Genomic DNA, 13,678 nt, shown 5'->3' with positions numbered 1-13,678 from the left:
GGAGTACACATAACGACGTTAGTGAAAAATAATTAAAGAAAAACGCTTTTAATCGTTATGTGAGTTCTTGGTTATAAATGGATTCTGTAGCGTAAGGCTGCATTCGAGTTCAACCCTCCATCTTAATTCCCTCCATTAAGACCTAAATGTCTTAATTGAAGGAATATTATCTGCAATCCAGTCTTTCGTCAAAATGTGACACTGCCAGATGGTTTTATTGAAAACTGTCAAAACATATATGTATGAACTACTTGATAAAGGACATTGAATTTTTTATGGAAAGCGTAAATCAGGGGTCTTCAGTGTTTTTTCAGGCCAAACCAATGGAGAGATAAAGTAGGGGTGCCCTACCTACTATATGTGTCCTATAGTGCACTTGGCTCAGTGCTACTTGTAAATATACATTACTATCATCATTTTCCATTCCACATTAAAGATATTCATTCACTTTTTTCTGTTTTTGGGGGGATCCATTTTGGGCTCAGTAGTATATTATATATAAAAATATATAAAAAATGTATAATCAACCAAAGATTTTGTGGACCACCTGCTCACCTATGGTGTGATTAATCAACACACTTTGTTGACCCAGCCATCTACCCCAACCTCAGACGTGATGTTGCTCCGCTGTAACAACATCACGATGCCTTCACCTCAGTGTTTGCACCAGTTGTATCGGCCAATGCAGTATTTTGTGGCTACTTCAACCCTGCTGCCTCTGTGCACCTTTATTGCCTCAACAGAGAATCCCAGTCAAAGTAAAAGATGAACGTGGCCCAGTGCATATGGAAACAAACACCTGAAGCTGTTGTTTTCTTCGCAATGCAGTTTCCTGAGACGACGTATCTCCCTGGAATTATGATTGACAGTACAGGGGAAGTCTGTAAATTCCCCTAATTGGCATGCGGGCTTCTTCACATGCATTTTTTGGAAGTGTTTGTAGTGACAAATCAGCCACTTCAAAGTTGAAACTTTCACAAGGAGCATTTCTGTAAACACCGGGGTGCAACTCAGATCCCCCAACAACCACTTACAGTCTGTATACTAGTAGCGCTGCTGCCGTATGAGCCAGTTTATGCAGACATGTCGCTTATTTCTTAATTTTTCATTCCACAGCTGTTTCCCTGGTAATATCCAGCGTGCTCCACTTATATTTATGTTAACATGGTTTTCTGTAATCAGGATAAGAGGGACATTTAGGGCTTATTGAGACCGAAACCCAGTACGGAGCTGCTGGTTTCACTGCAACACGCGTGTTACAGACAACGTGAGTGGCGCGTGTCAGAGCAGCTGACATGTGGAATATGAAAAGACGAGATAAAAAAATGAAGAGACGGGGAGTGAAAGGATGGACTGAGCCGTGTGATCAGCCGTGAGGAAAGCAGCAAGCCCATACTGCTGAGAGCTGTGGACCCCAAACGCCTTATCGGAAACCAAAACATCTATCAATTATTCAACAGGTACAGAGCGAACCAGCTACAGAGGAGAAGACATGGGAGGAGACGAGATTCGAGAGGAGACGGTGCGGGGGTAGAGGAGATATATATCCTGCATGGGAATAAGACGCAAAGGATTTGATTTGTTTTTTTTTTTTTTGTCTTCTTTGCCAATGTGCACTCCGCGGTGCACAACTGATTGATGGCGCAGCTGTCACTTTTTGACAAAGCCATCAGCTATAATGTACAAACATGGGACTTGAAGCTGCCGGTTGACAGCTATGTGAAAGTTTACAGCTCCAGTCTGAAGGAACAGTTCAGTGGGTAATTTCTCTTTGTCTTTCTCAATCAAATTAATAGCAATTCGAGTCCTGTAGCGCTCACTTTCTGACTCATGCATCATCGGAAATACAAAAGCTTCTGAGCACGAGTTCCATTTTTTTCCACATTGGATCTATTTGTAGTCTCAATGAGGCTGGGAGGTCCATTCACTGTCAAATGTCTGCATTAGTTTAGGTTAAAGTATCAAGATGTGTAAATTTGATCAGAACCGTGTTACAGTACGTGCTACCAGCTTTATTGCTAAGCTCAGTCCTCAGACATGATTATGTGTGTGTGTGTGTATATATATATATATCCATCTTCTCGTGTCACTCTCAGAAAGAACAGTCTCAGAAATGTCTACGGCTCATTCACTTCAGTCAGCAGATGCGGGTGCAGCTGCGAGCGACTGGTTCATCCAACTGCCTCTCCCCCTGGAGATGAGAAAATACCAGAGTTCCTCCCGGTGCCAGAGCAGGAAGCAGAGACTGAAGCACACACCCACACAATGAGCTCCTGTCGGCTCCGGCATCTTCACCTGCCACTGGCTCGCTCCCTCTTTGTGCATTTCCTTTATCTTCCAGGTGAACCCTGCCTCCAAATAATCGTCTCTCTCTCTCTCCCCGCGTCCGGTCCTTCTGTCTCAGTCTCGCATTTTTATCTCTGCCTTCATTTTCAGCGTGTCTGCATCAGCATCTGTTCGGTGGGCAGAGTAACTCCTCTCTGACATTTAAGCGATTCCTGAGGCGCACACACACACACACACACACACAATCATAATACCCCTCAGATGCTACGTGATCACATACACATCTTTCATAAAAAAAAAAAAAAAAAAGTTCCTCACACTGTGACGTGCAGACACACCCATGCATGATCTCTCTTGTTGTCTCTCTCGGTCACGGCCACACGTACCCAGTGCAGCACATGCGGTAAATGCACAACTAGCCCCAGCTGTTGTCAAGTGAACCTGCAATCAGAGGCCTTCGCAGGACTCTTCATAGGGGAGTAATGTCTCATTTGATTGGGCACTTTATTCACACAGGGCCTTCCTGCTGTGTGTGCCACCAGCTCTCAAGGTAAACCGCGGCGGTCCGTAGGCAAATTAGTGCACTATATTTACCAACAATTCAGCGACCACTTCACTGCAGTGGCAATTAACCAAGTAGTATGGGTCTAATTAGAGGGAAGTGAGGAATAAACCCTTTCTTATTCGTCCATCCGACGTATAGGCGGTTTTAATACTAATTTGGGGGTTTGAACAATATGAAAATATTAGGAATGTTGTTTCCTTTGTGGGGAAACTGCAAAAGTTGTGTTTTATTGTGTAAATGTAAATCATAAAGCTTTGCTCGGCAAAAAAAAAAAAAAGTGCAATTGTGAAATTCCATTTCATGCTCTGTACAGTGTAATTTGTAGCACTTGGTGTTTGTTTATTTAGCATCAAAACCAATTTCTGCTCATTAACAGTTTTTTTTTTTTTCTCTCACTGCGCTTGCGAGAGTTCACCGGTTTAGAAGCTGTATGCGCCGTAAAACATCAGACCCCCATAATTATTTTAAGGTCGACTGTAAACGTGACATGCGCTCCCGAGAAGTTGTTGCGCGACTTAATAATGACAGAGCCAAGACGTCAGACCAACACCGAGCCCGGGATGCAGCGGAAGAAAGAGTCTGTTTGTTTGTGACCTTGAGATCAGGCGGGAGCACCGGCTGCAGAGGTCATTGATATGCACAGCCATCACGCGGACGCTCGCTGTGTGCGGCGGTGTGTGCGGCGATGCGTTTCATCCCGCTCTCTGCTGTGACTCGCATTGGAGATGTAATTGATTATCATATGAATTCCATTCCAGTCATCGAATCCCAGGACGATTTAGTTGCCTAATCTAATACATCCACAGAATCCACTCGCTCTCCGCGCTCCGTCCTAATCTGTTAAATCTGCCCGCTGCCTCAGGACGGCGGTAGAGCAACGGCACATTTGGATCAATCTCGGCACTCAATTACCCCACCATTTGGTGCTTCACGACCCGAATAAACATTTTGTCACTAATCCATATGTTATTATCATCCACCAAGGCCATCATAGATGCTGGTAAACACACGCGGAGCGACGCAAATGAGCAGCGGCAGCTTCTAATTGTTCGGCTGTAGACTTGACAATGGCCTGCGGGCGAAATGTATGTGTGCCAAGGCAACTGTCAGCTCAGAGAGGAATGTGGCATTAGTCTTTTGTCACATTGCCATTAGATCCACTGTGTGATATTATGTTTCTGACAGCATGATTTTAAAATATGGATATAATGAGAATGTGGGTTTGGAGATGACAAATTGTTTAAAGCTAAATAGCGTGGTCAGTGTTCCTATATTTAGCACGCGGGGGGTTTTTGATCAGGACCAACTTAAGCTCACGGTCAGCATGCTGAAAAGTTTCATAATTAGCAGAGACTTTATTCACTTTTGGACCCAGAGAACGCCACTAGCCCTGGAGCGAGGCTGAGGCTATAGCCTGGATGAACAGTGACTTGCAATTTTACCATCATATACTGATATTGATCAGCGAGTTTCAGCACAGAGCTGAAGTTCGTTATTCATTATCAAGGCTGAAGGTAATATCACAGGACATTTCACTCCTTTTGCAACGCTTTCGTGGATCAGAGCCCGTTCGACTGTGGGGCCGAGAACGAAAGCGAGAGGATGGAACTGTATTAAGAAGCGATGATATTAAAAGTTGAGACGGCGTCTGGTCTTTAGAAGACAAAGTTCTCAACTTAAACAGAAGCCATAGCAGAAGCAGAAGTCATGCCGTCTTCCACGCAGATTGGACTTGTGTGGCGCACCAAGTTTGAAAACTGGCAGAAATGAGATGAAAGGAAGGAGTGAATCATTATTTATCATACAAGTAAATGTTCAGCTTAGAGAGATGATCATCAGCAGTACCATACATTTACATTTTCCTATATCAAATCATCATTATCATTATCCTTGTTTTGCTAGTTATTCGCTTGTATATTGTATCCAAGAAGTTGTAATAGATAATTCAGCCAACTTAAATACATTTCACTGTACATTGTACTATGTATAACTGTGCATGTGACAAATAAAACTTATTTTATCTCCTTATGCTGCAAATTTGCCTAAATTTTGGATCCTACTAGCACATGAAAAACTTTTAAATATAAATCTTGACACCACACAAAGCTCTGTCGACCGGTCACACGCGACATTTGTTGCGCTTCCATTGACCCTAGCAAGGTGCAAATCCAAAATATCACAATAAAAACTGCCAATGGAAACACCAACATTTCAAAAAAACTCTCAAATGTCGCTAAAACACTTTCAAGAGGTGGTTTTTCACACGTACGGTATCGATACAAAGGTTTATCACAAAAGTGCGATGGAAACACTTTTTTTTTTGCATCTCCCAAAACCGGCGTCACTGGAGATGACGCAGCGGGTCGCAAGAATAGACTTCACGGGAGTTATTCGCAAAACACCTTTCGATGAAAACATGCAGAAAGCTCAATTTTACTTTATCAAAATTTCAGAAATATCGCTTTTATTTAGCGAAAAACTGTGGAAACACGGCTATCGTCGTCACTTCAACATATAATGCATTCAGTGTTTTCAAATTGCTACAAGAAATGTGTACACTGTCGATTTTGATAATGTTAACTTGCATTTATCAATACACAGTTGACTCATTTGTCTGACCCCCCCCCACTGATATTTCTATAAATTATAAATCCTGACTTCGGCTTATTTGTCCTTGTTGTTGTAGTAAACGTCTTAGTCAACAGATGAATGCTTGTAAGACAATCAAAAAAGGCGCAGCCTGCACCACTTGGTAACATTATAAAAATTAGCAGGAAGCTGTCGGTTAATCATTTATAAATAACAATGTGACTGTTAAAAAAAGTTAAAAGTGGAACATGGCAGGACATGCAGGAAAACAGATGTGAGATAAACGTGCGAATAGTCGAACAGCAATATTCTATTTAACACGTTAAATGTTTGCCGGTCAAAGTTTCTCCAACGGATATCGAGTTTGGTGGACAAAACTGATTAATCACCTAAGCACGTGTGCGTTAGTTGCAGGCTTGTAACTGAAAATAGAAACGGATGCGCACTTTTACAGACTTGTCACAGAGCACAATGAAGCCTTCTGTGTGTCTTTTTTTAGCGGGAGAGCGCTCCTTTTCATAACTAATTTTAAGGTTTGGCAGCTTTTTGTTTGCGCGCCGTCAGTGTTAACTTTTGAAAAACCGCAGATAAATAGAGAGACAACTTAAAAGTTCGAGGAGACGGAAGTCAAGTGAGGGAAACAAATCCGGCTTCAAACAAGCTGGGTAACAAAGCTTCGGCAGCTACCCAAACCAGGCAGCTAGTAGCCAATCAGCCTGCCAGGCCTCCCTTCTCTCAGTCTGAGGCTGGCAGCAGGAGCTGGCCAAGCAGAGAGATAGAGGAAGAACGAGAGGCAGACAAAGAGAGGGAGTTTTCATTACACAAAAACACTTATCCTCCTTCTCCTCTCTCTCTCTCTCTCTGGCTCTGCCTCTCTCTTGTTTTATCCCAGCGTGGAGAGATACTGTGGGTAAAGGTGACAGACACAGATAACTGTATCTCCAGCAGACTGTGCAATTACTTTGAATTTTATTATTGTGACTGATGGCTACATATTTGTAGGAGGCGATACAAAGCAATGCACCAGCCTGCATGTTTTTGCTGTATGTGTGTGTGTGTGTGTGTGTGTGTGTGTGTGTGCTGTGGGTGGGTGCTATCCATCTGAAATTACAGGAAGATTAAAATTAAAGCTTGTCTCCCTCAAGCCAGCAAGCTCCCACTGTCTCCCTTTTGCGCTGTCATATACATATATATACACACACACACACACACACACACCATGACAGCACTAATCAGCCCTCTGTCAAGCCCATTAAGCTCCGCCCTTAATGAGGAGATGGCCCAGCTTGTGCCCCGACTCGGGCCAACCAAGTGAGCTAATGGAGTATGATGTACAGGGACGTATGAGCGTCGTTTCCCCCCCCCCCCCCCCCCCCCCCCCCCCGCGTTAGGCTGCATCGAAATGACAAATGACAGACTTCCAGTGTCTCTATTAAAGAATGTTTTTCTATTATGTTGTCAGGGTTCAGTCAGCCGTGCGCTACACTCATCACGGAACAGTCTTCTGACAAGCTGCCTTTCATTGGAGTCCCACTGTATGTTTTGATGGTGGGAGGGGGTTGTGATTGGCAGATGAGTCACCACTCCACTCAACACCACCAACACCATTCTTCAGAATTTTTATTTTTGAGCACGAGCGCACTATTTGGGCAGGAAGAAAAAAACGTGCAATTGTTTGGGGCCACGGAAATGATGAGAAAGGTGTACCTGTAGACATGGCAGTCATAGTGTGTCTGCAATACTCCACAACACCCCTAGGGGCCGCCTTCTACGTACCATGTGACAGATTTGGCTAGCTCGGACTAGTTATGTTGAAAAGTTGAACACTTGTTAACAGAAATACGAAATGAAGAGACATCTCATGAGTGCCAAAACAAAAGAAGAGACAATAAGAGGAGAAAAACTGTCTGTCAGGAAAAGCGGATTCACTTATATTAAATGCTAATGCCCAACAATTTGATCAGTTATGTCTGTCCCTGAGGCCTCTCCAGACCCAGTATGTTTGTAAGGCCTGTGAGACCTTTCATATTTTTTTGGTTATGGCAGCACGTTTTTTTTGAACATCAATTTACTGGACATGACCAAAGGAGGATGTACGAGGAAACTGGAGCTTTCCTGTCAACACATGCACAGGCAAGGTCATTGTGGTAAAACTTAATACCCATTCGTACCACAAAACAGCAGCGTGTGAGTCGGAGTAAACAGCAAGGCGACGAGGGCCGTGTAAGTTATTCTCTGAGCTACACTTCCACCGGTTTCTATCCTCTCTGGGCCCGCGGACCCGGCGGGAGAAACCTCAAAACATCCTACTGTTGGTAGACTGAGCGCCTCTTTCTGTCGCATCAATTTAACCGCACATACATCAGAACAAGCGCGCGCGCGCGCACGCATACAAACCGCACGCTCGCGCACAAAGTACCATTTAATAATAAAAATAAATAAACTTTTAACCAAAAAACGGCAGTTTTTAACTTTTTCCTCCCCCGACAACCTCATCTCACGCGCCACAAGCACGCACACAAACACTCTTTCTAGCGCGCGGAGACAGCACCAGACACCCTCGTGCAGGCAAGTCTTCCAAACTGCAGTGCGGCAGCGGTTCGCTATTTTAAGAATAATTTTTTTTTTTTTTTTTTTTTTACATGAAGTGGATAAATATTTAATTTCACTTTCCACTCTCTGCCGCCAGAGCAGATTAAAAGGCGACCGGTAAGTTGTCGAGGCGTCACACATACACATGCCACTCAAATTCAAAATAATAATAATTAAAATAATAATAATAATAATAAATGTGTCTAACTATATATATATATATATATACTCCAAGAATTTTTAGTTACGCACACATTTAATAGACAGCCACGCGCGTACACACCACATTCATCAACACCAGCGACAGAAACGGGTGAATTTATGTTACCTCGTCTAAACATGTTGGCAGCGGCTGTTTGGACCGTCTAGTAGTCTCTGTGCTGGATTAGCATCCTTGTGAAGGGTCCAGTCCTGAGCTGCTGATTGTTTTGATTCCCTTTGACCGCTGGCAGGCAGACTGTGTAGTCTCCTCTCCTTGGTGGATGATTATTTTATTTTATTTTTCAAATCAAGTGAAGACGGTTGGATGAGAGAGGCGAGAAGAAGATTGTAGTAGTGGAGGAGGAAACGAGGTTCGGATGATGTTTAAGAAGAAGAAAAAAAACGAAGTTGTCTCGTCCACGATTAGCAGGGAAGATAAAACACCCGATCCTCGACACGCTCAGCTGGTGTCTTAGTGATTTTTCAACTCACCCCCATTTGGTGTTTGTGAATCGCTAACATACATTCTGCCTTAGTTTTTAAGTCCAAATTTAAAGCGGAGATGCTGCCAAAGGAGAGCGGATTGAAAACAGCCCCGAATGAGAGGAAAGTTCCTTCACGTCTCCATCCTCTTCCTCCTCTTGTCGGCCGGCTCTTCAGCTGCGGGTCAGGTAGAGTCTGAAATGTGCAGTGTGCGGATCGTCAGCGTGAGTCAGTGCCGTGTCTACTGTCTCTGTTACAGGAGAGCTCCGAGGCAGCAGCTTCAATCCCCCTCCCACAGCGAGATGTGACTGATGAAAGCCAAAACATCTCTCTCTCTCTCTCTCTCTCTCTCTCTCTCTCCCCCCCTCTCTCTCTCCATCTCTCCATCCATCCAAATAGGCTATGCTTTACTGGCACCACAGGAAGGAATCATATTTGTTTATGGGTTCTCATATCGAAACCATCCTTGTGGGTTATCAGTCCTCGCACCCTCTCACTCTTTCACTTAACGTCTCCACTCGCTCGCTCCTTCTTTATCTCCTCAATTCAATTTTATTCGAGTGTTGCACAAACTATATTACAAAAGATTCAGTTATCCTCCCTCTGAATCCACTCTTCCTTTCTCTCATTTGCTCTCGGTCTCTGCCTCACGCTGCCACTCAAACTCAGAGTTGGAATGCCTTTAATGGCATAGCCATACTTCAATTCAGTGTTACCTATGGCATGTGTGCAGGGTTTGCAATGCAAATATAATGACAGAGAATCACAGTAAAATAATGGTTGGGCATTTTTTTTTTCAATGGAAAAAAATGCTGCAAAGAAATAATTACAAGATGATAATATTGGTTGTAGTTTAACTGGTGCGTTCTTGAGGACTACAATATTGCCATTCCAAATGATACAGTCAGCGTAACAGTATGACCAGTGGCAATAATCTGATTGTCGTGGCACTTGTCAGTGGGTGGGTTAAGTTGGGTAGCAAGTCAACACTTTGACCTCAAAGTTGATGTAAGAAGAAAAATGGGCAAGGAAGGATTTGGATTTCGAAGGTTGTGTTGCGTAGATGCACACCATTCAGGGTGCCCATGCTGTTGCCTCGAGCCTGGCCTGATAATATCTTGTTTTTCTTTTAAACCACAGATGGCCAGGTACGGGTGCATCGCTTACCTGGAGAACACATGGCACCGGGATGCACTGTGGGAAGAAGGCAAGCTGGTGGAGGCAGTGTGATGCTGTGTGCAACGTTCTGCTTAAAGATTTGAGGTCTGACCACTGGTGTGGATGAGAATAGTAGGTAGGTGGTAATGAAGTTACGATGTGTGTATATTCATTGAATATATACGGTGCATTACCAGTCAAGTGTTTGGACTCATTTCAAGGAATTTAAAGGGCTTTCTGCATTATATAACAATTACTGAAGATGTTACTGTTAATTACTTTTGCACACTGCTGATGCCTAGTGAGGTTGTCGGCGGGAAATATTTTTCTGTGAGGTGAGACTGGCAGATTTTCTTTTATGTTTAATGCAGTTGAGACCATCAGCTGTGTCAAGGTAGTTTTGGTATTACGTATTATGTAAACAGTCCATCATTATTTTAAGATGTGAAGTCATGAGTGCTGCTGCTGGAAAGGAAGACCAATACTTACCAGTACCACAGAGGACAAGTTCGCCAATTAATTGCACCCAGTAGAACCCCTTCATCAATGGTTCCCAGAGTTCAAGTAGCAGAGTCATCTCATCATCAGGTCTTTGGAGGACGTTGATGCTGAAAATTCTGCAAAGAAATCACACAAATGTTTAGTCTTTGGCTCTAGCAGCTACAACTGTGTAATGCATAAAAGGTGCAGCTGGTCTATGTGTGTGTGGTTCATACAGTGAAGCATGGAGAGAGAGCTGTGATGGTGGTGGTGGTGATGGTCAACGTAAAGCCACAATGTCTTGCAGTGACACACCATCCCACCTAGTTTGTGATTAGCAGGGCCATCATCAGCATGAGAAAAAATATTATCTGGTCTGAAGAGTCCAGAACTTAAACTAATTAGATATAACTCCAAGATCAATGTGTTCTCAAACACCGGGCAGCAGCCAGTAACTCCTTGTACCATGTTTATAGTTAAGCACGGAGGTGGAAGCATCATGCTCCTCCTTAGCAACAAAAACAAAAAGCTGGCTGAAAGTGAGGGAACACATGAACGCAACACCAAGCATCAAGAGGTGGTTAAATAATGTCTGGCTGAAATATATTTCTGTTAATTACGGATTGTTGAGAATTTATTCTTTTTAAAATTTGCTCTTTTAAAAAAAAAAAACAAAAAAAAAATCTACAAAACAAAGTGTGTGAAAAGTGGAGAGGTCCAAGCATGCTGCCTTAATCCACTGTGTGCCTTGTTTTATCTTTTGCTATGAGTTGGGATTGGTCAACTTTTCATCAGGCCTGTGCTCTTTCTACCATATCTGTTTTTTTTTTTTCATCTCTAGCTTTAAATGATATATTTTAAACTTTCCGGTATGAACCTGTCAAAGCAATTACCCACATCAAGCTTTAATTTGGTGCTGCTGCCAACTTGTATGTGTGACTGTTCCCGACTGAATCTGCGTGGATCTGAACATGTGGCAGAACAGCAATGTCATTACACTCATTTAAGTCTAACAAACGAGTAAATGTTAAGGAGAGTAATTACAGTTTTCATGTCTTGAGTATTTTTTTCCTGTGGTCGTGGCATCCAGTGATATATATTTAGGAGTTCTCAAGGGAGATGTTTCTCGAGGCATTACATTTTGATTTAATCAAAGGATGTATCGTGTTATTTAAGTTTCTGTTTACTACTGTGTGACAATTCAACTACACATTTGCTACAATTCATTCGTACGACAATATATCCTGTACAGTTGAAACTTCACAACCAGAATACAGAAAACCTGTTTGAGCGAGTGCACATGATTGAGTTGGGTAATGGATCCAGATGCTTGTGAGGCACTTCCTATACATACAAATGAAAGAAGTAACATTCCAGGATCTGTGTCCAAGTTTCTTCTTTCAACTTGGAGCATTGTGGCCAAATAGTGGTTTGAAACAAGCTGAAAGTGTAGTCACCATGTAAGGTTGTTACTGTGAACATTTGAGTTTTCACACATGCAGCAGTAGCATGCTACTACAAACCTCAGGGAATATATTCATCAGCTTGTTAGTTTCCTTTGTCTGGATCTTTGACATAGTCATTTCAACCGCTGTGCATTTAAAAATCATTGAATAAACAACATATTTATGCAAGCCGTGCCTAATATCAACGTAGCACACTGATAAAACATATGGAGTCGACACAGCACCTGTGGTCTCCATGGTATCTGCGGTCCCTGATCAAGCCAACACAACATCCCTTATGCTACAACAGAACGCTACCATGTGATAATGCTTAGTTAGCAATTTATCACTGTCATGTCTAAAATGGAGTGAATGGGCAAATCTCTGCACTGGAGCTCAAGGGTCCCTGAATATTATGCACCCCCCTCCACCATTTCTGGACACATCAGTTAGCATGTTTTATTGCAGATTTCCACTTTGGTTGTGAATATTAGACCACCAAAGGTAAACTCAACAAATTACTTCACTGCTAATTAGCTATGGTTAGCATGCTAACATGTTAAACTAACATTGTGAACAGGGTAAAAAGTACTTGCTTATCATCAGCCTGCTATTGTCTCTGTAATGACTTTAGCATCTTGTTTGTGAAAATCTGCTTATTATATTTAACCACAGATAGAAAACAACATAAAGGGTATATGCTTTGCGTGTAATTGGCCCTACTGTACTTGTCTGAAAAGAAAAATAGACCTCGCTGCAAAGATCAGAGTGTTAAATGTCACCGGTAACATAATCTTGCTGCATTGTAAATGTGCGTGTTGAGTTCCTCGTGCTTGTTCTTTCGGAATAGGCCCCGCTCTCTCTTCAGCATGCACGCCCCCACAGGTTTTTTCAATTAGCCTGGCTGATTAGACCTTTAGTCAGGTGGAGGTCGCGTGCACCTCAAAGATTAAATAAGGATTACTGCAGCTCAGCCAGGATTTACGTGTTGTCTGTCAGTGTAAGTTGTCCCACCACAACAGGTGAAACAAAACTAATAGGAGGGAGCGAGAGCGATGTGAATCACAGTCTTGAGAATAGAGCTAATCAGGCAACAAAAGGATCTGTGTGGGTGGATTATGGGTGCGCAGGGGCTTTAATGACACTAATGAAGAAGAGAAAGTCCAAAACATCTGCTTTTCTACAACATGCGCTAGAGCCTAACTTAAAGCTCTCTTTACTTTGCCTCCCGTCTAACTGTAAGGATTATAGTTAAAAGTACCTCAGAATATCTTGTGGTTTTTAACACAAATGACAATATAAACATACGTTGGTACCATTCAATGATTTTTTTCTGGCTGGAAGTCACACAAGCGTACAGTCTGTACAACTTAGACCCTAAACCTGACTATCACCAAATACCAAACTACACCAATTACCTACACAAAAAAGATAAATACATTTATTGATCAATGCAAAACCTTCTACTTACAGTGTCTATAAACTAGACACCAGTGTCAATGTGTCAGTGTGAACGAAAAGGTTGAACACAACAAGATTTTCTTTCCATTTTCTACAACAAGCAGTTGTGTGTGAATGATTGCTGTCATCGTATATGTAGGCTGAGGCCTCCGGTGAGCTGGGCTTAGTGAACTTCACAAAAGTTCACTCAGATTATATCCCCTCTAAACTTTTCTTCGTCTAGTGGATTTCTAAATGATTATGATCTGAACAGTTAAACGGCTCCTTGTGAAAGATGAGATGAAAGGAACTCAACATGACTGCAATGAAGAGTTTAATTTTCTGGGATGCTAATATCACATGAATAAATGTAATGGTTGGTTAGCACTGATGCTAACTCCGCTTAGGCTTCCCCCACCATCCAAAGACATGCTTGTTA

General features: G+C 42.5%; 1 protein-coding gene across 1 annotated transcript in view; it reads right to left on the bottom strand.

Annotated features, from left to right (window-relative positions):
• Positions 1-9,194, bottom strand: part of LOC125021591 (reticulon-4 receptor-like 1) — an 88,767-nt gene extending 79,573 nt beyond the window's left edge. Inside the window, exon 1 of the mRNA XM_047607711.1 lies at positions 8,361-9,194. Coding sequence (XP_047463667.1) covers positions 8,361-8,373 — 13 coding nt within the window. The 5' untranslated portion in view covers positions 8,374-9,194. The remainder of the gene's footprint in view (positions 1-8,360) is intronic.
• Between the last annotated feature and the right edge of the window lie 4,484 nt (positions 9,195-13,678).

This window comes from Mugil cephalus, chromosome 15 (assembly GCF_022458985.1).
Source record: "Mugil cephalus isolate CIBA_MC_2020 chromosome 15, CIBA_Mcephalus_1.1, whole genome shotgun sequence".
NCBI lineage: Eukaryota > Metazoa > Chordata > Actinopteri > Mugiliformes > Mugilidae > Mugil > Mugil cephalus.
This window is presented reverse-complemented; position numbering and strand designations above follow the sequence as displayed.